This window comes from Coenobita brevimanus, chromosome 23 (genome assembly GCF_032717465.1).
Source record: "Coenobita brevimanus isolate Jiangsu-jjx chromosome 23, ASM3271746v2, whole genome shotgun sequence".
Taxonomy (NCBI): Eukaryota; Metazoa; Arthropoda; class Malacostraca; order Decapoda; family Coenobitidae; genus Coenobita; species Coenobita brevimanus.
The window spans coordinates 61,801,478-61,827,525 of NC_136976.1; the positions used below are offsets into that span (position 1 = coordinate 61,801,478).

The window sequence follows — 26,048 nt, forward strand, 5'->3', positions numbered from 1 at the left end:
TTCACCAGACTCAGACCTCCACCTAAAACTCTTGCATTCACCTCCCTTGCAACACCATCCATGTAAATATTAAACAACCAAGGCGACATCACACATCCCTGTCGCAGCCTCACTCTCATGGGAAACCAATCGCTCACAGCATTTCCCACTCTTACACACGCTCTGCTATTTACATAAAAACTTTTCACCCCTTTTAGTAACCTACCATCAAGTCCATACAATCTTAAAACAGTCCACAAAGCCTCCCTATAAATTCTGTCAAACGCTTTCTCTAAATCCATGAATGCCCAAAACATTTATTAATACTTCCATAACTTCAAATGAAGATGGGGTCATGTCGGAGTCAAGGAGAGAAACGTTTGCAAGTGCTGCCGAGTAGATGAGTGCTACGCCTCGTCCTAGATAGTCAGCAGCAGGCCTGGGAATACTTATAGTAGAATGTGTCTTAGACAAAGCATTACGAATAATATTGATATCAGATTCATACAACCAGGTTTCAGTCAAACACAAAATGTCCAGTTCATGCTGATTTAGAGCTTCATTAATTTAGTCTATCGTATTACTGATAGAACGAACATTTAAAAGACCCATCCTTGAGTGGTTCAAGAGGGATGTAGTCATTTTTTTGAATGGTCAAAATTGGTGTTTTTAATCAATCTATTCCTATGAGAAATCATAATTGGACACTCTCTACTTGATGCAAAATGGGCAACCCACTGTGAATTTGAATTAGTGTCTTGATGTCTTAGGAAGAGCAGTTGATTTATTTGGGAGAATTTCTGTAACTACAATCCTTAGATTTATGGGCTCTAACACAATAGACACATTTAGGTTCATCATTTTTTCTAGAACATCTCTCAGATGTATGACCAAAGCCCTGACAGTGATGACACATAACCCAGAATCTGTCAAAAATGTGGCATCTTGTAAGATTCACATCCAGTAGATATAATTGCCCTGTTCTACAATGGTGAATCTCACTTCTGGCGACATCTTCAAGACAGCAGTTTTGGTGTCGTTCCTTGATCTCTTGAAGAGAAGATTGAGGGTACAGCCTCGATCAACGAGCATCTTAATTTTATTGTTTTTTCTCAGAATGTTTGAGATGATGTCAGAGTCGCCCAAGGAAGAGGAAAGGCCTGTCACGGTCATTTTTGGCAACATTTTCTTTGGCTATGATATGCAAAAAGTGCCCTCAGAGCCAAAATAATCACTCAGCACCCCAGTTGCTTCACCTTTGGCCTCAGCTGATGGAAACTTCATTACGAGCCCACCAGCCTTGGTCTTAAGGCAGCTATCAACCGGTACCGAGTCAAGTACACCTCTGAAGTCTTCTGGTCCCATTTGATTTGTCAGGGCATCAGCATTGCTCCTTGGTTTCACAATCAGTACATTCTGACTATGAATGGCTTTTTTCTGGCCATGAGCACCGATCTCAATCACGCTTCCAGACAGATCTTTCCCTCCCCCCACGAGAGACTATCGTCCACTTGCTTTAACATCCTTTGTCTCAAAAGTTTTCAAGTCAATTCTAAACAGAAAAATTTTAAAGCTTCTTTCCTATCACAGCCTTCTTTCTGATCGTCAGTATGGGTTCCGTCAGGGACGCTGCGCTGGCAATCTTCTCACCTACCTTTCAGACTCCTGGTCATCCTCCTCTGGGGACTTTGGCAAAAGCTTTGCCATCACACTTGACATCTCAAAGGCTTTCGATCGGGTCTAGCATAAATCTTTAATTTCCAAACTGCCCTCTTATGGTTTCTATCCTTCTATCTGTGCCTTCATCTATAGCTTCCTTTCTGGTCGTTCTATAGCTGCTGTTGTAGACAGCCATCATTCTTTTCCTAGATCTATCAACAGTGGTGTTCCTCAGGGCTCTGTCCTATCACCGACTTTCTTCCTTTTAATCATCAATTACCTTCTAAGCTGTACATCTAACCCTATCCACTTGTACGCTGATGATTCCACCCTTCACCTTTCCATTCGGTTCCCGCAACGTCCATCTCAGCAGTTACTTCAACAAACAAGGGATGAGGCTATGGCAAACCTAATGTCTGACTTGGCTCGTATCTCTGACTGGGGTAAAAATAATCTTGTTGTTTTTAATGCATCAAAGACTCAGTTTTTACACCTATCAACCTGACATAATCTTCCACAGGAGTACCCACTAATGTTTAATAATATGCAGCTCAACCCTGCATCATCCTTGAACATGCTTGGGGTTCCATTCACTCGGGACTTATCTTGGAAAGATCACATTGCATCTCTTGTAAAATCTGCTTCCAAGAGATTAGGTGTGCTAAGTCGACTCCGTACCTTCTTTATCCCTGCACAGTTGTTGACTTTTTACACGGGTTTTATTTGCCCCTGTTTAGAGTACAACTCTCATGTGTTGGGAGGCTCCCCACATATAGCTGTTCTCAACAGGGTGGAGTCAAAGGCTTTTCGTCTCATCAACTCTCCTTCTCTTACTTGCTTCTTTCAACCTCTGTCACTTCGCCGCACTGTTGCATCTTTATCTCATTTCTATCACTACTTCAATGGTCGCAGCTCCTCTGAACTGTCTGCTTGCATCCCTCCACCTCTACGACAGGTGCATAGCACCCGTCTAGCAACAAATGCTCATCCATTTTCTGTCCAACTCTGTAATGCAAGAGTTAACCATTATTCCCAGTCCTTCATTTATGCAACAGGTCAACTCTGGAACTGTCTCCCTCTGTCTGTATTTCCTACTTCCTATGATCTCCAGTCTTTGAAATGCAGTGTGTCTAGGCATCTCAAAATGAACGGACTTTGAATTTGGCTCTCGTTTGTATTGTTTTTTGTTTTTTTCTTGGAAGGAACAGTTTGTGGGCCCCTGGCCTTTGGTTCTTTTCTTTCTTGCATTAAAAAAAAAAAATTGGCCTGATCTCGCGTGACAGCCATGGGTAATGAGACCTTGTTCTCTAGTGCCTCCAGTCTGTTTGAAATATCTCTAATTGCCTGAAAGACTGGCCCAATAACTTTATCTTCAAACTCCTTCTTGGTTACGCTACTTCCTCCACCAGCCAAGACCTCGCCTGCCAGTGCAACAAATTGGCTACACAGCCAGTGAAAGCCCAGCTGGTGGCTCTTCTTCAAGAATGGATAGTCGCTTGCATCCATATTTTCACAAGCTAAATGAACCCACTAGCTGCAGTAGGCACACGTCAATGCATGTGCACTTTTTGCTACAGACCTACTGCAGCTAGGGCACTGGCGTTGTTTGCTCATGGTAGAGAGCAAAAACAAAAACAAAACAACAACAGCAACAGCAAAAAGTATATACAGTAAAAGTTTGATATAACAAACGCAGGATAAAACGGAAGCTTGAAAAAACGGAACGATTATTTTCCATGAGGTACTCGTAATATTCCGAAAGTTTTCCATTCTGTCACAAGGCATCGGGTTTCCATGATGGAAATAAGCCAGTTTGTCCGTGGCTGTGGAAAAATTGTGATGTTCTGGAACATTTCTGGTCGATCATGAGATGCAGGGCTTTGTCACAGGCGCCGCTTTTTCCCAGGCCGGGTGAGGCCGCTCACCTCGCCGCAGTCTACCAGCAACTCCCGCACAGTTCAAATCTTCTCTCCAAGTGTGTGCGATTCCCTGGGCATTACAAACTTTTTTGTGCCTTTTTTGTAGGAAATAAGCACACCAATCATTCGCCATGCCTGAAGTGCAGGAAAAAAAGGAAAGGGTGAGGCTTTCTCTGGGCCAGAAATTAGAAATAATCTCGAAAACTGAGTGTGGTATACCAGGGAAGACGATCATGACTGACTATGGGGTTAAGACTCAGACAGTGAATAGGGAAGCATCACGTCTGACACATGTTTGGGGGACTGTGTCAGGCATAATTCTACAAACAAGTCATCTCCCCCTCATTTGGAGGTGAGTGGGTTAGAGCGCTCCACTCTGACCGAAGAGTCGGAGGATCGAATCCACCCAAGGGTCATTGGTAGACATCAGGAAGGTCGTCCGGTCATAAAATGCTACACGCTCCAGTCCATAAGTCTTCTACCCAGGGGCAACGCCTTAGCCCTTCGGGGATACGTGGCGTATTGTAGCATCCGTGGCTCAGTGGGTTAGAGCTCTCCACTCTGACCGAAGGGACGGAGGATCGAATCCACCCAAGGGTCATTGGTAGACATCAGGAAGGGCATCCGATCATAAAATGCTACACGCTTCAATCCAAAAGTCCTCTACCCAGGGGCATCGCCTTAGCCCTTCGGGGATACCTGGCGTAAAAAAAAAAAAAAAAAAAAAAAAAAAAATGTACAGTATTATTATTATTATTGTGGGTTCTGACTGCTCTGTGTGTATCCTTATGACTAGCATAGACAGCATGTGTGTATGTAGCAAAAGCAGCTATTTAGTAGCAATGTGTATAGGCTTCAGGTCACGAGTTAGGGAAGAAATGTGGGAAAAATCGCAAATTTCCAGAAAATTCCGTTCCATCTATGGTTTTGGAATGGAAACTTGAAAAAGCAGAATATTTGATAAAACAGAGTAGAGGTTGGCTGAATTATTCTGTTATATCAAGCTTTTACTGTAAAATACTACCCGGGATAAACCCGGGTAGCGCTGCCCCCGTTTGTGTCACCCTAATTTAGGAGAAAAAAAAGAAAACCGAAAAAACACAAAGAACAAAAATGGAAAAAAACAGGGTGTCTGCGAGGTCATCAGGAACAGGTGGGGTACGACTTGACTACCCTTCTAAGAAAGGTAACCCAGACCGCGGTGCTGCAAAAGTGCTGAGATGGTATTGGCAACGTTTCCCAATTCGAGCTGTATAGCAGCAGCAAATATGTGACTTAGGCAAGACCTCACTGGTTACGAAACAGCTACAACCAGTTCACAGGATAAACAGGTCTCCATATCACTTAACTCATGAAGGAACTGGATGAAAGAAAGTTGATGGGACCAGATAGGGTGGGTGGATTAATTTTGAAAGAATGTACAGATCAGCTGATGCAGGTAATCTGTATTATTATAATGGCCTGTTAGACAAAGGAGAACTGCCAGTAAGCTGGAAAAAGAGTAAATATAGTGCCATTTAAAAGAATATCTTAATTATAGACCAGTATTCACCACTAGCATTGTTTGCAAACTCTGGGAAAAAATTATTAGGAGATGATGGATTGTTAAAAAAAAAAAAAGGAGGTAATAAGGGCCAAACAGTTTGACTTTAGGGAGGGTTCATCTTCTGTCAATAATTTACATTACTGTGCTTTCATAGTAGAGTAGTGGACATTATACATGAAGGGAGGACTGAGTAGACTGCATCTATATGGATCTCAAGAAGGTGCACTGTAGAGCACCACACAGGTAGTTAGGCCTGTGAGGTAAAGTAAGGGTTCTGTGGGTTTGAATAATGAGTTGATGAGAGTCCGGATCTTTTTAAGGGTATGCTATTGTTTGTTCTTCTTTTATGGTTTCCATTTCCATGTTTTATGGACCCTATCTCACCCCATTCTTAGGTAGGAAAAAACAAGTCATAATAATGATGATGACTGGAAATATGGATAAGACAAAGGTAATGGTGACAGGCAAGAAACCAGTAGAAAGAATTCAGTCAGGAAAATGGCCATGTGGATGCGGTGGCAGAGGAGTACAAGTGAACTCAGTGTTGTGCACAAAGTGTAATAAGTGGTGCCATAGAAAGTGTTCAGGTCTGCAGAATTTGAGAGGAGTGCAAAATTTTAACTGCCCAGCTTGCATAAGAAGAGAGGCAGAGGGAGATGAAGCATAGGATGAGCTAGAGGTGAATGGGGGCACACTACAGGAAGTGCACCAGTTCTGCTATCTAGGAGATGTATTGAACTGTGATGCAAGGGTGGAGAGATCAGTTAGAACAAGAGTGGCATCAGCATAGTTAAAGTGGAAGGAAATAGGTAGCTACTAGTCAACAAACACATACCACTGAGACACAGAAGTAAAATATATGAGGCCTTCATTAGACCAGTATTGATATATGGTGCTGAAACATGGGCTTTGACAGATAGACTGATGAATGTTCTGAGGAGTACTGATTGTAGAATGTTAAGATACATGGCGGGAGTGAGACGGGAGGACAGAGTTTTGAGTGAGGAGGTAGCCAGAAGATGTGGGGTGAAGGATCTCGATATCATCTTGAGGCAGAGGCGGCTTGGATGGTTTGGTCACATGAGGAGGGGAGCTGTGTGAGAACAGCAGAGGAACTGGAGGTGGTGGGATGTCAACTGCCAGGAAGACCTAAGAAAACCTGGAAAAGTGTTGTAACCCAAGACATGGAAAGACTGGGTATTGGAGAAGATTAATCCAGGATAGGAAGCAGTGGAGAAAAGCCATCGCACGTCCAACCCCAGTTTGAATATGGGAACAGAAGGACGAAAAAGAAAGATGACAGTGATGATGGTGATGATGACTGGAAATGTAAAAAGCAAGAAAGTACTGTAGCTTCCTTATGCAGTATCTGTATTTAAAGTACTAAAATAGTTTGTTCATGGCTACTTTTTACGTAACTTTTCTTTATAAGTATGTTCATTTGAAGAATCAGCTTTTCATTTGAAGAATCAGTTTTCTGATGTTTTTATGAAGATGCTTATACTGTAATAAATATAAGATATACCAGCATTGAACCAAATACAGTAGGTTGATTATGATTTTGACGATGATGCTGTAGAAGGTATTAGATACAGGACGTGAATATGTTTCAGCAAAATTTGATGTCATGATAGTTTTAAAGCCAGGTATAATGTTGAAATTCATCACACTGAATAAAAGTATGAATTCTCCAGTGCAACAACACACGGTTTCTGAAGTTTCATTAATAGTCTGATATGGAACATGTACTATGTACTTTTTTTTTTTTTTTTTTTTTTTACATTACCATCGGTTTTCATATGGTATCATATATATATTGGTATATTTTCTCTTTAGTGCGAGAAGATGCACTACCAGGCACTGTGGTGGTGCAGCTGGAGGTACTGGACTACGATCTTGGTGGTGGCACGGGTGGATCAGTTGGTGGAGAAGTGGGCCATGGAGTAATTTACCACCTAACTTCTGGCAACCACCACCATCACTTCCACATCCGGGGAGGAGGGCAGGTATATGTGGCTCGCTCCCTTGATCGTGAGACGCTTGACCACTATGCTTTGGAGGTCACTGCCACTGATGGAGTTTTTGTGGCCAAGGCTTGGGTGTTCATTGAGGTTTTGGATATTAATGGTAAGGATTTGCAGATGTTGTTGAAGTATGTATGGAAATGCACATGATCAGGGATACATCACTTTTTAATTTTGGTACTGTTGGAATAACTGGCCTACAGGTTTTTGTGAGGTAGCAGGGCTTCATATTAATTGTAAAAGAATGGTTGTTGAGAAAGACCTTAATTCTCAGTGTGATGTGTTGGTGAATGGTGAGATTTGAAGTGGTGGGTAGTGCTGTAGCTGAACTGGCATGTCAAGCCAGAATACTGTACAGGAAAACCCAGGTAGTAGGTGGGGATGCCAGTCATCCACCCAGTTGATGTGGTGCTGCCACCTTTTTAATGATTCATTCCTTTTCAGTGTCTGTCCTCCTGTCTTCCTATTTCTCCAATCATTTCTGTCACTGTTTGTTACTCCTCTTTCTGCTTCAGGTGTCTCTACACTATGTGACAAGCCTAATGGTTTCCTGCTACTCAGGAAACCATTTTCTGTGCTGGATGGTAACTATATAGCCCCGAATAACAGGGTGATGTGAAGCCTACAACCAGTTAACTGGTTGGAGAAATTCAAATGCAGCATCCTATCAGGAATCAAACGTTCACACTACTTCTCATGTTTCTCTGTGGTGAGGTGCTGTCAGCTGCATGGAAACATCGGTTTGCTGCATGAGATGACCCTGCAGGGATGGTTGCATGCCTGCAGTTGATGGGTATGCTTGATCAAAGGGACTGAAGTAGTACAACAACAACAACAGTAAAACCCATTTAATCCAGACTAACCAAGGGGAAAACTATCCCGTGTTAACCGATTTTCTAGATAAACTGGGTTCTAGGGGAAAGGAAACTCACTCGTGTGCTTTGACTGAGGGACTGAAAAACATGATCTTGTAAGCACCGGTTTGAACACTGTACATTATGGTAATGAACATTACCCTTTTTTTCCTTTTCCTGTGGTTTTACTATACAGTATAACAGGCATCACAAAAAGTCTTTGTTATTAAATTTACAATACCAACAATGAGAACTTACCAAAATGGCAGCTGTGTACACACCACAGAATGTGAGGTGAAACATGCCCATTGCTTCATCTCACATTATTGGTGTGTACATTTTTCTTTTTAATAATTTCTTCACTTCTGCGGCACCTCGGTTTGGGTTACCTTTCCTAGAAGGGTAGTCAAGTCGTACCCCAGCTGCTCGTGGTGACCTCGCAGACACCCTGTTTTTTTTTCCATTTCTGTTTTTTGTGCTTTTTTTCCTTCGGTTTTCTTTTTTCCACCTAAATTAGGGTGACACAAACGGGGGCGGCGCTACCCGGGTTTTTCCCGGGTAGTATTGTATATACGTTTTGCTGTTGTTGTCAATTTGTTTTTTTTGTTCTCCCTTATCATGAGTAAACAACACCAGTGCCCTCGCTGCAGTAGGTCTGTAGCAAAAAGTGCACAAGCACTGAAGTGCGCCTACTGCAGCGAGTGGATTCATATAGCTTGTGAAAATTTGGATGCAGGCGACTATCCATTCATGAAGAGGAGCCACCAGCTGGGCTTTCGCTGGCTGTGTAGCCAGTGTGTTGCACCAGCAGACGAGGTCTTGGCTGGTGGAGGAAGTAGTACCAAGAAGGAGTATGAAGATAAAGTTATTGGGCCAATCTTTCAAGCAATCAGAGACGTATCAAATAGACTGGAGGCACTAGAGACCAAGGTCTCATCACCTATGGCGGTCACACAAGATCAGGCCAAGTCATTTGCGGATGCTGTTCATGGGTCTCTCGTGGGGGGAGGGAAGGATCTGCCTGGGGGCGTGATTGAGATCAGTGCTCATGGCCAGAAAAAAGCCATTCATAGTCAGCATGTACTGATTGTGAAACCAGAGAGTGGCGCTAGTGCCCTGACAAATCAGATGGGACCAGAAGACATCAGAGGCGTACTTAACTCGGTACCGGTTGACAGCTGCCTTAAGACCAAGGCTGGTGGGCTGGTAATGAAGTTTTCGTCAGCTGAGGCCAAGGGGGAAGCAACTGGGGTGCTGACTGATCATTTTGGCTCTGAGGGCACTTATTGCATATCAGAGCCAGAGAAAATTCTGCCAAAAATGACCGTGACAGGCCTTTCCTCTTCCTTGGATGACTCTGACATCATCCCAAATATTCTGAGAAAAAACAATAAAATTAAGATGCTCGTTGATTGAGGTTGTACCCTCAACCTTCTCTTCACAAGGACAAGGAATGACACCAAAACTGCTGTCTTGAAGATGTCGCCAGAGGTGAGATCCTCCATTGTAGAACAGGGCAGTTACATCTATGTGGATCTTACAAGATGCCGCGCTTTCGATAGATTCTGGGTTACACAGTGTCATCACTGCCAAGGCTTTGGTCATACATTTGAGAGATGTTCTAGGAAAAGTGATGAACCTAAATGTGTCTTTTGTGCTGGAGCCCATAAATCTAAGGACTGTAGTAACAGAAATTCTCCCAAATGCATCAACTGCTCCTCTTTAAGACATCAAGATGCTAATTCAAAGTCACAGTGGGTTGCCCATTTTGCTTCAAGTAGAGAATGTCCAATTATGATTTCTCATAGGAATAGATTGATTGAAAACACCAATTTTGACCATTCAAAAAACTGACTACGTCCCTCTTGAACCAGTTAAGGATGGGTCTTTTAAATATTCGTTCCATCCGTAATAAGATAGACTATATTAATGAAACCCTAAATCAGCACGAGCTTGACATATTGTGCTTGACTGAAACCTGGTTGTATGAGTCTGATATCGATATTATTCGTAATGCCTTGCCTAAGACACATTCTCTTATTAGTATTCCCAGGCCTGCTGCTGACTATCCAGGAGGAGGCGTAGCACTCATCTACTCTGCAGCACTTGCAAACGTTTCTCTCATTGACTCAGACCTGACCCCATCATCATTTGAATTTATGGAAGTATCAATAAATTTCCATCAGAATACCATTAGAATTGCAGTTGTCTATCGACCGGGTCATCCGGGCAGAGATCGAGGTTTTATGGAGGAGTTTGGGCAGTTTCTTGAAGGGTTTTCTCTTAAACCTGGAGGACTTCTTGTTTGTGGTGATTTCAATTATTGGGTTGACAGTCCAGAGTCAAAACCATTTTCTTCAGAATTCCTTGAGCTGATCACCCAGAACAATTTTTTCAATCATGTGAGTAATCCAACTCATGTCTCAGGACATGTCCTTGACTTGATCTTGTCCCCTGTTGGTTGCAGGTGGGTATCAGATGTGGAGGTTGACTCATTTGACCCCCTCATCTCTGATCATGCTCTGATCACTCTTAGTTTTGATGTCCCAAAATCCCCTTCATATAAAAAGGTCATCAGGTTCAGAAATTACAACAATGTTGACCGCCAGTTGATGTGTTTTGAAATTGATCAACGTTTAAACTCCATCGATTCTTCAAGTCTTTCTTCTGGTGAATTGGTTGATATTTACAACAACGAGCTCAGGTCAATTTTTGACCATTATTGTCCTGAGGTAGTAAAAACAATCACTGTACGTGATAATTCTCCGTGGTATGGTCCATCCATTAATTCTTTGCGTAGACAACGTAGAAGGGCAGAACGTGAGTGGCGCTTGCAGCGGACCGAAGTAACTCGTTTGCGTTATGTTTTTGCGAGAAGAGCAGTCGTTCACACTGTAAAAGCCCAAAAGGCTAGGTATTATCAAAATAAAGTTGATTCATGTGGTGGTGATCAAAAAAAATTGTCTGCAGTTGTGAACAATTTGATTGGTCGGAGGAATGTAATTGTTAAACCAACTTCTTTATCTGATGCCCAATTGGCTTCTGATTTTGCTTCATTTTTTACAAGTAAGATATCTCGCATAAGAAGTGATTTAGACAGCAGTTCTCCTAGTGAAGTGTACTCAGTTGACTTCCAGCCACGGTGCACCGGGATCATTTGCTTTCAACATTTCATCCACTGGATGTAAACAAAGTCAAATGTTACATCAGAGAACTTAATAAAACATTTTGCTCACTCGATCCATGTAACATGTCACAACTGCCTGATGTGTATGAGCATGCTGCAGACTTTATCTGCAACATAATAAATAGATGCTTCTTAGAAAGTAATTTTGTGTGGTCTGAGAAACGTGCTTTGCTTAGGCCCCTAATTAAGAAACCTGGCCTTGATGTCGAGAGCATGACAAATTATCGTCCTGTCTCTAACCTGTCTTTTTTATCCAAGATTATTGAGCGGGCCATACTTGACCAACTCTTACCACTACTGGAACACAACAGAGTTGTTCCTGTTGTTCAATCAGCATACAGAAAATACCATTCGACTGAAACTACACTAATAAGGATTCAAAGCGACTTGCTGGCAAACACTTGTAGTGGGATGTCCTCTCTCCTAGTTCTTTTGGATCTGTCTGCAGCTTTTGATACAGTAGATCATGAACTATTGTTGGATGATCTGTATTTTTATGGCGTTCGTGATAGTGCCCTTTTGCTCCTTAAGTCGTATCTGTCGGACAGATCTCAGAGAGTGGTTGTTGATTACGCTAGCTCTGATTCTGCTCCTCTTCTATTTGGAGTCCCTCAAGGATCAGTTTTGGGTCCAATTCTATTTACTATCTACACAAGTAGTTTATCGTCTTTACTTGATGCTCATGATGTGTTCTATCATTTTTATGCTGATGACACCCAGCTCTATGTTAAGATGTCAGATATCAACGATACTAAGATAAAGTTTGAATCTCTAATGTCTGATATTAAGATTTGGATGGCTAAGAGGAAACTTAAGCTGAATGATGGTAAAACTGAGATCATCATCATCAGAGGAAACAGAAGGGGTGATGACACTGACAATGCCCTGGCTTTGAACATTGGCGTGTCACAGCTGCATCCAGTCAGTTCTGTTCGAAATTTGGGTGTTTATTTTAATTCTAAGTTAAATTACAAAGAACACATTAATCAGGTTGTAAGAGGGTGTAACTTGCATATCAGAAATCTGTATTCTGTGAGAAGATTCCTGAATAGACAGTGCCTCCTAACATTGGTCCATGCAGTGGTCTTGTCTCGTGTTGATTATTGTAATTCACTGTGGGTTGGTCTTCCAAATAATATACTAACAAAAGTTCAGTCTGTGTTGAACAGGGCGGCACGGCTTATCTTTGGTCTCCCCCCGAGAACCTCAACTACCCCGTTTCTGATTGAGTTGCATTGGTTACCAGTAAAGGCTAGAATTGAATTTAAACTGTGTCTTATTACATTCAAGGTTCTTAAGTTTGGTGAACCGAAGTATCTTGCTGAATTGTTAAAACTCCCATCAACACGCCCGGGTGTGATGTTACGCAGTGAAGATGATTCCTTGCGTCTTGATGAGCCAGGAGCCATTCACCAGTCATCTTTCTCTGATCGTTCTTTTGCATATAGAGCCCCTAGATTATATAACAGATTGCCATTGTCCATAAGACAACTGTCTACTGTTGAATCCTTTAAGAGACAGCTGAAAGCCTTTCTTTTTTCAAAATGCTACGATCTGGAGAGAGGTATTATGACAGATGATTATAGGGTTTAATTTTTGCCACTTTCATGTATATATGATGTAGCTTGTATTATATACAAGAAATGTCACAATTCTTGTAATTGTAAAAATAACGAGCGCTTGTGAATTCCCAAAAGGAAGAACTGGCGCTTTTGAGAAACAAAAGGCCAGATTATTATTATTATTATTAAATATAATTCATATTAAGACTGTGTGTGTGTGTGTGTGTGTGTGTGTGTGTGTGTGTGTGTGTGTGTGATGAAAGTACTGCACAGTACTATACTAGATATCTACCTGAAGCCTTTGATATGTCTCAGTCACCTGGCTGACTTAAAGCATATGTTTGTCCACCCTTGACTATAGTATAGCTGTGTTCAGTATGCCTTGTGACATCAGGACTGAGTATGTGTTATTGTCCAGCTTACCTGTGTATAATCTGCAATAGTTGGCCAGTCCACCTTAAGCAGGTTTCCGGATTAAATGAATCTCAATGAGGCGAGCTTTACTGTACTTCTGATTTCAGCGTTTTGCTGATACTGAACTGATTCCAGTATATGCTGTCTGCTTTAGTAAGTGGCATATGAAAAACATTGCTGATATACATATTTTTCAGGATTTTGATCATTGTTTTCAGTAATCTGCCTATTTGTACCATGTTAATTACTCACCTTTGTGTGACCTAAATAATAACTAGTCTCATTGTATACTACCTCCTATAAGAGTGACATCATCTTCCTTCTGAAGCAGACTAGGTAGCAAGGGATCAGTTGGCATTTTTTTTCTTTCCCTTCTGTTTTACCTGAATGGGCTTAAAATAGACAGTTTATTTCATGAGAACCAGTAGTTCCACACTCAACATGGCACCACACATCTTCACATATCACCACTTTGGCACTGATTTTATACTGGTACAACCATTCACAGTGCTGGGTGGTAACTATATAACCAACCCATATGAGCTCCCTACATGTCAGCAAGTGGGTTAGTGGAGGGTTAGTGCCCCTTCCCATAAAACAGTCAACTCAAAGACAAATGGCTACCCCATATGGGTCATGGTGTCTGGCTTTGGATGGATGGATGGATAGATCATCCATACTTAATGTATGTTAGGACTACTGTATCTCATTCAGGATTGGTTATGGTGGTTGTTTGCAGGGTTTTCTTTGATATGTTGGTAGGTGATGAAGAAGATTTGTTGACTGCTGTAACAAAATAGAATTATCAGGTAGTTCCCTACCTGTTTAAGGGTAAACGTGTGGAAGGGCAAGAAGGTGGTGGATGGCATTGGTGAATGAATATGGTAATAAGTGAAATATAGAGCTTGTAGAAGGAAAAGAATTGGTGAAGGTTGGATATTGATGGATGGTAGCATGGAGATGCACATGACAAGGGTCACACCTGTTGTTTAGCTTTACCATCAGGAACAGAGTCTCAGTCCCATGTACATTACAAAGCATATTTTGGGGGGGAAGCATTCAACCTGTGGGGTAGAATGTAGAATTTTTATGACTGTAGTGATTAGTAAATGGATAAATGGTTTATTTCACCGGACCGTCTTTTTATAGTTCAGTGGGCTCGCCCAGTACGCATGATCACAGTGCGCAAATCACATAGTACACGGGTGGCTAAAAATCATAACCATAAAACTTTGAATGTGCGAGTTTAGCCCACAATGTGTGAGGAAGAGCGAAGGAGTAGCCGAAAACCGCTATTTTCCCAGATTACGCAACCCTCCTTCCCACGCAATGTGCCCATCATGACTTAGAGGCTCATGGGGAAGGTGCTCAAGAGGAGTCTGCAGCAAGATCCCGCCAATAACAACTTCAGCAATAACATTTTCAGCAGTAATGGTAGGTTAGAATAGATATTCAGTTTTTATAATAACGTTTGAATTCATTTGAATGATGGTTATTTCGTGAATGCCAAGTTTTTATATTGCTAATACGTCCATAACAAGATGAGGAATGAAACAGACAAACGAGAAGAGATGAAGGAAGTTGCCAAAAATTTTAGCAGTAACGAGGAGGAGATGGAGGATCCTCCCCTCACCACCTCCCATGACTCACCCGCTTCCGTCCCCTCCACCTCCACTGCCCCACCTGACTCACCAGCTGCCTCCACCCCCACCTCCACAGCCCCACCTGACTCACCTGGTTCACCTGACATACCTGCAACCCCCACCATAATGACTGTTGCTGCAATCTGGAAGAAATATAACATTCAACAGGCCATAAATTTCTTTGTCAAAACCTGGAATAATTCAACACTGGCAAACGTTAAACATGTGGTGCGGCAGGGGCACTCTGAGTGTGTTGCCACGCCTCAAATCCCGTGCTATTTAAGTCCATCAGGCCTGTCATCTACTGTTTTTAAGGTGACTGACCATATTTTTGTTATTTTAGCTGTATCTGTAGTATATGTCGTAAAAATTTTCCTTTTATTATATCTCAAAGGTTAAAAAAATATTAAGGTTTGAGGAGGTCCTGCCCATCTGTTATATTTCCCATAAGATTATGTATTCACAGTACATGAAATCATAGTGCATGAGATTGTGGACTGCCCATCCATTCGTGCACTATGCCAGCCCACTGTATATGCTTTTGAAATTTCCATTCCTAGTTCTCAGTGTTAGTGGGAAATGGGGTTAGAATGATTATGATGATAATATTGCTATTTTCAGTGCTTTTCTGTGAGGCTTGCTGACAAATGTAAAGACACCTCAGCTGATACTTTTACACCTTCATTGATACATAAATAAGGTACTTTTCACAGTAAATTTCATCCTCATCAGTGTCCTTGTGATAGTTTGTGAGGATGCATGATGCCATCTTTTAGCATAACTATGGCTGTTGAACTTGGCAAGTGGGATTTTTGTCAGTGCACAGAGTACATGTACTGTACTGTACAGTACAGCATAGATGCATTTAACTGTATGGAGGTTGATGAAGCTGTGGAACTGACAGAATCAAGTTGGTAGTTGAACTGTGTAACACAGAGAACATGAAAACTGTTTAGCACTCATTTTTTAATTTGATAGTCGTTGGATTGACTGATAGTATTGGATTGTATTGTGATACATTAATGAAGAAAAAAAAAATTAAGTGTGAATGTTCATGTCTTTGAGGTGAAATTAGGATTCTAGGGGTCTGAATGGTGAGTGAATGAGTGTGTGGACTAGTTCACTGGGAATGCTGTTGATTAGTTCTTCCTATACTGTATTGTTTCTCTTTCCCCAGCCTTCGGGACCCTGTCTTACCCCAGGTGGGAAAAAGAGAGCAGGATGATGATGATTGATATATATCTCTTTATTCCTCAGACAATGGTCCACTGTGCACAACACCAATCTACCACCACACAATTAGTGAGGCTGCACTGCCTGGTACCCCACTACTCACTGTCGTAGCCACTGATCCAGATCTCACCTCCACACCTCAGTTCTCCATCACTGGTCAGGGTGCCTCACTCTTCCAAATGGATGTCAAGTCTGGCCAGCTAAGCATTGCCAAGAAATTGGACCGTGAAAGGCAGCCACACTTCATTCTACAGGCCATTGTTAAAGATGGAGGAAACCTGGACTGGTATTGCACTTGTCAGGTTGAGATCGAGATCACAGACGTCAATGACAATGCTCCAGTGTTCAGTGTTCCCAGTTACAGCATTAATGTTCCAGAAAACTCTCCTGAAAATATATTGCTCATGAAAGTTCATGCATCTGATCCAGATAAAGGTGAGAGGCACAAGTGAATGTAGTGTTTTTGCTGTGAGTAGTTTATTACCAGTTTTATTCACGTAGGATAACAACTAGTTGGAGTAATTGTGGTACTGTGAATGATGCAGTGGCCATGTTTTCAAGGATATTGAATAACTTGCCATGGACTCAAAGACCTAAGAAGTTATGAAGAAAAGCACCACAGCATACTGCATCAAGGAACCCTGTACAGTTACCTTTATGACACAGAAGTGCAAAGTCTGATTGACGTTTTCATTTTGCTTATTGGTTGTTATGTTCCATAGTTTACTTTCCCAAATGGGTCATCTTCATAGAAAATGTGTAAGTTAGCTATATACAGTATTGCATTTTCAAAACTTAGTGATATGGTGTTTAAGTGTATTCTGAAATAATTTTTTGACTTCCCAGGAGCTAATCGGAAGGTGACATATGGCCTAGAAGGAAGCAGCATCTTCCAGCTGGACCGACAGACAGGGATCCTTAGCGTTACACAGACACTGGACCGTGAATCCAGAGCCATGTACAACCTCACCCTTACTGCCACTGACCATGGATCTCCACCACTTTCTTCTCGCACCAATATACTTGTTCTTGTCTCAGGTACTGTGTGTTACTGCTCATTTTGTGTGGAAGCTTTTCAGTAAACTCTCTCAAATTTGACATAAAGCTGCCAGGGGGATGCTACTGTTTCAGTATTGTACCTGTACTGTATGATTGTTCAGACATAGAAAAACAACCTTAAATTCAGTAATAGGCATGATAAAATGTCAATGTACTGCACAGGAGGCTCCTGGTGTTACAAGCAGGTAGAGTATTATAACCCATGGGGAAAATGGGTTTGATGTTTGACCACCACCAGCCTATACCTATAATGCTACGTAGAGCAGTTTTGAATAAGAATAAAGGTTACCCAGTAAGTGTTCGCACAGTAGCCGGTTTACGTAGTCATTTGTTAAATTAGGGGTACTATGCAAACCAGTCCTGTGTTTGTAGGGGTATGTTTTTCATTATAAATGCTCATATTAACGGACCATGCCAGTCTGTCTCTCATCTCTCCCCTTCTGTATTTTTTCTCCCACTTTTCCTCTTCCTCCTTGTTCCATTCTTCTTTCCTTCCTTTCTTTCTCCTGTCGCAGCTACATATTTCTCCCTTTCTTACTCATTTTCAAGTCATCCAATTGTTGTAAAAGAAAGAAATAGAAATAGAGAAAAATAAATCTATCTATCTATCTATTGCCAGACGCCTCAATCCCGTTTGGGGTGGCCACAAACAAATCGCCTCCACATTGCCCTGTCCCCCGCCATTTCACTGCCCTGCTCCCAACTCACACCCCCCCTCTCTCATATACCTCTCCACCCCATCCCTTCATCTCATCCTCGGCCTCCCCCTCCCTCTTCCCCCCCTCCACCTCACTAACATACACTCACTTCGTCAGTCTTTCACCCTTCATCCTCTCCACATGGCCAAACCACCTCAGTGTGTTCCTCATAACACTTCCTATCACATCCACATCCACACCACAACGCTTCTTTATATCCTCATTCGTCAGCCTGTCTCTCCATGTGACTCCACAGGCTCCTCTTAAATGAATCATTTCCACTGCTCTCACTCTTGACTTGTGTCCTTCCAACAACGTCCAGGCTTCACTTCCATACGTTAGAGTTGGTATTACAATACTGTCATGTAGTAACTTTTTCACTTCCATGCTCACTTCCCTGTTTCTTATCACTACTTTCAAAGAAGCAGCAACCTTTCTTCCCTGCTGTACCCTTTTAAGCACTTCACCCTCCAAACCTCTATCCTTACTCATCACACTACCCAAATACTTAAACGTACTCACATTTTCCAATTCCTCACCATCCAACCTCGCTGTACATTCACTGACTTCACCTCTCTCAAAGACCATCACTTTACTCTTCCAACCTCGCTGTACATTCACTGACTTCACCTCTCTCAAAGACCATCACTTTACTCTTCCCTACATTCACCTTTAGATTCCGTTTCTTACACACTCTCCCAAACTCATCCACCAAGCCTTGCAGCTCCCCTTCTCCCCTTCATCTTCACTCAACAACAAAGTATCATCTGCAAACAACAGTACAGGGAGTTTCCAAACAATGGAAAGGGGAAAAAATACAATTTGTCTTAACCTGCCAGTGATGGAGACAAATGTTTACTTAAGCCACTGCAGGTGATTTTGACCTCAGTGCAGCTAACATAAGTGTTTACTCTCCCTGCCCCCCCCTTCTCTCTCTCTCTCTCTCTCTCTCTAGTAATGGGATTGAATTTAATTATGGGCCTTCTGTAAAATTTGCTGAAAAATAAATGTAATGATGATGTAGGGGAATCTTAGCAAGCTGGTCCCAAGTATATATAGCATTATGTGTTGCGTATATAGTGTATATACTATAGTGGTTTTTGTTGTCACTGCAAGATGAAAATCTGCACTCCTACCGTTATTGTGCAATTTGTGACTAAAACCATCATTATTGTGCACCTGAACTGGTTTCTGCCAGTAGTGATGGTGCAGTATTGATGGTTTCTAGTGACTTTGAGGGATTCAGAGATGAGGCCCTACCTGAAGAGTTATTTCCAGGTCGTTGAGACAATTACCTCTCCACCCTCTAGCCTCAGAACTCCTTCCTCAAGTCCATCTCAAGTGTCCGTGGTATGTGTTCCTTCCTACTTGTGCCCTTTTTGTCACTTGTAAAAGGGAAAACTTGGGTCTGAGTGGGATGCAGAGTACCAGTTAGAAAAAATCCAATAGGTTCTGTGATACGGTTATCGCACAATTTCATGATCATACACTGGGTTTAGTACCAATTATACGCATTAAAAAAGGAATGACTATTGAAAAATACATGAATTGAACTCGGGAAGCTGTGTTCATTTGTTTGTTTCAGTAACAGTAACGCCCAGATCACATGCTAGTGCTGTAATTCAGCGAGCAAAAGCTGATTACCAGGTAATATTGGTAGGTGGGGATGCTCATCATCCACCCACTTAGTGTAGTGATACCCTGTATTTGGGGTAGCTCTACACTGAGTGGCAAGCCAAATGATTTCCTGTAAACTAGGAAAGCATTTACAGCACTGGGTGGTAACCTTATAACCAACCAACACGTGTTCCCTACGTGACAACAACTGGGTTGGCGGAGGGTTAGTGCCCCTTCCCGGAAAACGATTAACTAAAATTACGAACAAGAAGGAAGCGTTATGAGAAACACACTGAGGTGGTTTGGCCATGTGGAGAGGGTGGAGGGTGAAAGACTGACGAAGAGAGTGTATGTGAGTGAGGTGGAGGGGGGAAGAGGGAGGGGGAGGCCGAGGATGAGATGAAGGGATGGGGTGGAGAGGTATATGAGAGAGGGGGGTGTGAGTTGGGAGCAGGGCAGTGAAATGGCGGGGGACAGGGCGACTTGGAGGCGATTTGTTTGTGGCCACCCCAAACGGGATTGAGGCGTCTGGCAATAGATAGATAGATAGACGAACAAGAAGCCTTGGCCCAGGTCTGACCAAAAGGTGACGACTAAGGACTGAACAAAGGACTTGGTATAGATAGCTACATGGAATGTAAGGGGTGCAAATGATGAAGTGAAAGAAAGAGAGATTGTCTAGGTGCTTGAGGATGCAAAAGTGGATGTATGTAGATTAACTGAAACTAAATGGTGAGGTGAGTGTAGGTGAGAGTGTGAGAGAATGGGAGTATGGATGGGGTATATGCGCAGGAGTGGGTGAGATGAGAAAACAAAAGAAGGAGTGTGTATTGTTGTGAGTAACAGATGGAAGGAGAATATAAGAGAGTATGGATCAGTTGGCTCAAGGACTGTGTGGGTAATAGTGAAAGTTGGATTACAAGTGTGGGCAATTGTGTGCATGTATGCGCCAACGCAAGATCGTGCAAGCAAAGCGAAAGAAGAGTTCCGGACAAATGTGGAAGCATGCTTAGAAAAGTTTGAAAGGAATGAGAGAGTGTTTTTGATTGGAGATATGAATGGAAAAGTAGGGAATGTGAAGATGGATGGAACAATTGGTGAGTGGGGTGTGCCTGCAGAGATGGATAGAATGGCAGTGCTTTAGTGGACACTTGTGCCAGGAGGGGGCTGGTGATAGCTAATACCCTTTTCAGGCACAATATGATCCATTGGTATACATTGCAAGTGATGAGAAGGGTGGATGGTGAACTGAATGAATGGAAGGCAATGATTGATTATGTGTGTGTGGATGAAAGGATAAGAAGGTGTGTAATGGATGCAGGAGTATATAGAGATTGGGGGAACAGACTTTCAGACCACCAGTTGGTGGTGGCCAGATTTAGAGTCCAAACAAAATGGAGAAATAGAAGTAGGGAAGGACACAAGGAAGTAGTTCTTACAAGGAGGGTAGAAAAGTTACAAGAGGATGGAAAGACGGGAGAATATAAGAGGGAAGTGGAGGAGCGATTGGGTAAATATAGATTGGAACAGATGGGGGATGTGGAAGGTGTGTGCAAGATATTCACAGAAGAAATCTGTGCAGCATGTGAGGTGGTGTGTGGGATGAAGAGAAGATGAAAGGGGATGCAGGGAACAGCTTGGTGGAGTGAAGAGGTGAGAGAGGCAGTGGCACAAAAGAAGAAAGCATATAGTAAGTGGATGAGAAACAGGGGCGTCAAAGAAGTTGAGAGATGAAAGAGAGAGATGAATAGATTGGTAAGAGAGAGTAAGAAGAGAGTGGATGAGGAATTTGGAAGGAATTTGAGTGTAAAGTAAAGGGAATGTAAGAAAATGTTCAGGAAGAGGTAAAGAGAGTTAGACAAGGTGCCAAAGAAGTTAGTTGGGGAATTAAAAATAAAAATGGTAGATTACTAGTGAAGAAGGGGAAAAAAGTGAGCAGATGGAGATAACACTTTAATGAATTGTTGAACATAGAGAATGAAAGTAATGCAGGTATAAGTGGCTGGGGAATGGCTGGGAGAAGGAGGGATGTGAGAAGAGAGCAGTAGGGTGGAAATTGTGGAAGCAATGAAGAAAGTTAAAGTGGGGAAGGCCCTGGGAATTTATGCAGTGTGTGGTGAAATGCTGAAGTATGGGGGAGAGATAGTAATAGAATGGATGTGGAAGATGTGCAGATTGGCCTGGGAGGAAGGTAGAGTCATGGAGAATTGGAAAGCAGGTATAATTATTCCCCTGTACAAAGGAAAAAGGGAAGAAGAAGTATGTGGTAATCACAGGGGCATTTGCTTTTTTAGTGTAATAGGAAAAGTATATGGTAGGATACTTATTGACAGAGTTAGGGAAATAACATAGGAATTAGTTGGAGAAGAACAGGGAGGTTTTAGGAAGAGAAGAGGTTGTGTAGATCAGATATTCATTCTTAGATCTTTAGTGGGAAAGTTTCTAGAGAAGGGAAAGAAGTATAGATCAGATATGCATTCTTAGATCTCTAGTGGAAAAGTTTCTAGAGAAGGGAAAGAAGTTGTATGCAGCCTTCATGGATTTGGAGAAAGCATATGACAGGGTGGATAGACAAGGATTGTGGAAAGTATGAAGAATGTATGGAGTAGATGGGAAGTTGTTGAAGGCCGTGAAGAGTATGTATGAGGGTGCTAAAGCTGCAGTGCGTGTGGATAGTGAACTGGGTGAATTTTTCTATTTCAAGGTTGGATTGAAACAGGGATGTGTCATGTCTCCTTGGTTGTTCAATCTGTATATGGATGGGGTTATAAAAGAGATACATGGTAGGGCAGTGGATGTTGGAGTGGCCCTAGTGAGAGAGGGCAGTGTTTGGAAACTCCCTGTGCTGTTGTTTGCAGATGATACTGTGTTGTTAAGGGAAGATAGAGGGGAGCTGCAAGGCTTGGTGGATGAGTTGGGAAGAGTGTGTAAGACACAGAATCTAAAGATGAATGTAGGGAAGAGTAAAGTGATGGTCTTCAAGAAAAGTGGTCAGTGAATATACAGTGAGATTGGATGAGGAGGAAATGGAGACTGTGAATGCATTTAAGTACATGGGTAGTGTGATGAGTATGGACGGAAGTTTAGAGGGTGAAGTGCTTGAAAGGGTTCAGCAGGGAAGAAAGGTTGCTGGTTCCTTGAAAGCAGTGATAAGAAACAGGGAAGTGAGCATGGAAGTGAAAAAGCTACTACATGACAGTATTGTGATACCAACTCAAACGTATGGAAGTGAAGCGTGGAGTTTGTTTGAAAGACAAAAGTCAAGAGTGAGAGCAGTGGAAATGAGTTGTCTGAGGAGCATGTGGAGTCACATGGAGGGACAGTCTGACAAATGAGGACATAAAGGAGCGTTGTGGTGTGGATGTGGATGTGATAAGAAGCGTTAGGAGAAACACATTGAGGTGGTTCAGCCATGTGGAGAAGATAGAGAATGAGAGACTGATGAGGAGAGTGTATGTGAGTGAGGTAGAGGGGGGAGAGGGAGGGGAAGGCCAAGGATGAGATGGAGTGGAGAGGTATATGAGAGGGGGGGGTGTGGGTTGGGAGGAGGGCAGTGAAATGGCGGGGGACAGGGTGACATGGAGGCGATTTGTTTCTGGTCACCCCTTACGAGATTAAGGCGTCTGGCAATAGATAGATAGATAGATAGACTGATGACTAGGAAAGAAGTTTTGTACAATGGAATTATCACGACTCCCTTACTCACACTTAAGTATAGGGCTGCTTCCCTCAAATTTATACATTGCCTGACCGCCGTACTCTACCCCCCCTCACTCGCCATGCAGCTGGTTCTCAGATAATACAGTTAATTTGCCACTCATGGATGAGTGAGGCCAGTCACTCTCATCTTAAATGTCAGGACTGACTTGCCTAGCCCTGGGCTCCTGGGCTCCTCACGGGGCAACACAGGATTAGATGATGATGCAAGCACAGTAATTTTATCCAAAAAGCAAACCTTCATTTCTGTCAGCTAGATTTTAACTTCTCTGCCAGTGCAAGTGCATTCTAAGATGATGTATAAATTCATCTTAGAATGCATTTGAGGAATGAATTGGTGGGCCGCTGCCGTACACAACTGAGCAAGGGAGTCATGATAATTTTACTGTACAACACTTCTTTCCTAATCATCAGTTCACCATTAAATGCTCAGGATTTATTTCTTTAGTTTATTTTTCCATGTTTTATGAATAGAATAACAAAAAATGTTTAGCAAAATGAACTTACTGAGTGCATTATGCACTCCTGCAAGACTGCATTCATGTGTGTCATATCTATAGGGTAAATTTAAGAGGAGGTTATGCTTCAAATGGTATTATTTTTGTGGCTCTGTATTTGAGTGGTATTGTATATACTGCAATGATGTAGCCTATGTTTAAGAGTATATATCTATCTATCTATCTATTGCAAGACGCCTCAATCCCATTTGGGGTGGCCACAAACAAATCGCCTCCAAGTCGCCCTGTCCCCCGCCATTTCACTGCCCTGCTCCCAACTCACACCCCCCTCTCTCATATACCTCTCCACCCCATCCCTCCATCTCATCCTTGGCCTCCCCCTCCCTCTTCCCCCCTCCACCTCACTCACATACACTCTCTTCGTCAGTCTTTCACCCTCCATCCTCTCCACATGGCCAAACCACCTTAGTGTGTTCCTCATAACGCTTCCTATCACATCCATGTCAAGGAAAAATTCCCCCAGCTTCCCAATTAACTGGGATTATACTGTACAGTATTGCTGTACTGTATCAATACTGTATTGTATGTTATGCATAGCTTTCATCTTTTACTCATGGGAAAGTTTTTAGGATAGAGGGTCGAGACAGATAGTAACACAATATCCCACTCGATGCTGAATGTTGAACTGGTGAGAGGGGGGTACTATGCAGTATCAGGTGTTTTACTTTAGCTAGTGTAGAGCTTGGTGGATGAGTTTGGGAGAGTATGTAAGAAATGAAATTTAAAGGTGAATGTAGGGAAGAGTAAAGTGATGGTCTTTGAGAGAGGTGAAGTCAGTGAATGCACAGCGAGGTTGGATGGTGAGGAATTGGAAAATGTGAATACGTTTAAGTACTTGGGTGGTGTGATGAGCAAGGATGGAGGTTTGGAGGGTGAAGTGCTTGAAAGGGTACAGCAGGGAGGAAAGGTTGCTGGTTCCTTGAAAGCAGTGATAAGAAACAGGGAAGTGAGCATGGAATTGAAAAAGTTACTACATGACAGTATTGTGATACCAACTCTAACGTATGGAAGTGAAACTTGGACGTTGTTGGAAGGGCACAAGTCAAGAGTGAGAGCAGTGGAAATGAGTTATTTAAGAGGAGCCTGTAGAGTCACATGGAGAGACAGGCTGACAAATGAGGATATAAAGGAGCGTTGTGGTGTGGATGTGGATGTGATAGGAAGTGTTAGGAGGAATACACTGAGGTGGTTTGGCCATGTGGAGAGGATGGAGTGTGAAAACTGACGAAGAGAGCGTATGTGAGTGAGGTGGAGGGGGGGAGAGGGAGGGGGAGGCCAAGGACGAGATGGAGGGATAGGGTGGAGAGGTATATGAGAGAGGGGGGTGTGAGTTGGAAGCAGGGCGGTGAAATGGCGTGGGACAGGGCGACATGGAGGTGATTTGTTTGTGGTCACCCCGAACAGGATTGAGGCGTCTAGTAATAGATAGATAGATAGACTTACCGTATATGTGTGTGTGTATATACAGTACATATATATATATACAGTATATATGGAGCCTTTGTGGTACAGTGGTAGAGTGTGTGTTTCGCACGCTGGTGAGCATGGGTTCGCCTTCCGCCAGAGTTGTAAAAACTTTGGAAAGCGTTCACCAAGCCACTTGCTACTTTCGCGGACGCAAAGGGTGCTGTGGTTGAACCAGTGTCGCATACTAGTATGCTTGCACCCAGTTGGCTTAAGGTGGGCCGATTACACTTGGTTCACAGACTACACACACATCCAAAGCCACCACAACACTACAATCACACTCACAAGCACTTCCCACCCTACATACGGTCTCTACCAGACAGCCCAAGCCACTGGGTAGAGATACATTGGCTGTATCATCTCTGCTTCGGTAGCGGTAGGCCGGTCCTGCACTGGACCTCAATGGCTGCTGCTGATGATATATATATATATATAAATACACTATATCTATATATATATATATATATATATATATATATATATATATATATATATATATATATATATATATATATATATATATATATATATATATATATATATATACAGTATATCTTTCTGTCTATTTATCTATATATCTATATCTACCTATCTATCTATCTATATCTATATCTATCTGTCTGTCTATCTATCTATCTCTTATATATCTATCTATCTCTCTATATCTACCTATCTATCTATCTGTTTATCTACCTATATATCTATTTATCTATTTTATATATCCTGTATATCTATCTATCTATCTATATATATATACAGTAACAGTGGCGTATATGGGGGGGGGGCCACTTGGCCATGGCCCCCCCCTTTTGTCCCAGTAGGCCTACATCTGCAGATCTAAATACATATACAAGTAATCAGTGAATTCAGCCGTAAAAATAGGCTGCTTGATTTCAAATGATCAACTTTCACACGACTTTAGTAAGCTCTCTCTCTCTCTCTCTCTCTCTCT

General features: G+C 42.3%; 1 protein-coding gene across 1 annotated transcript in view; it reads left to right on the forward strand.

Annotated features, from left to right (window-relative positions):
* Positions 1-26,048, forward strand: part of LOC145392990 (fat-like cadherin-related tumor suppressor homolog) — a 569,943-nt gene that overhangs the window by 449,309 nt on the left and 94,586 nt on the right. The window contains exons 31-33 of the mRNA XM_080267295.1: positions 6,940-7,230; positions 16,045-16,455; positions 16,867-17,058. Of these exons, the coding sequence (XP_080123421.1) occupies positions 6,940-7,230; positions 16,045-16,455; positions 16,867-17,058 (894 nt within the window). The remainder of the gene's footprint in view (positions 1-6,939; positions 7,231-16,044; positions 16,456-16,866; positions 17,059-26,048) is intronic.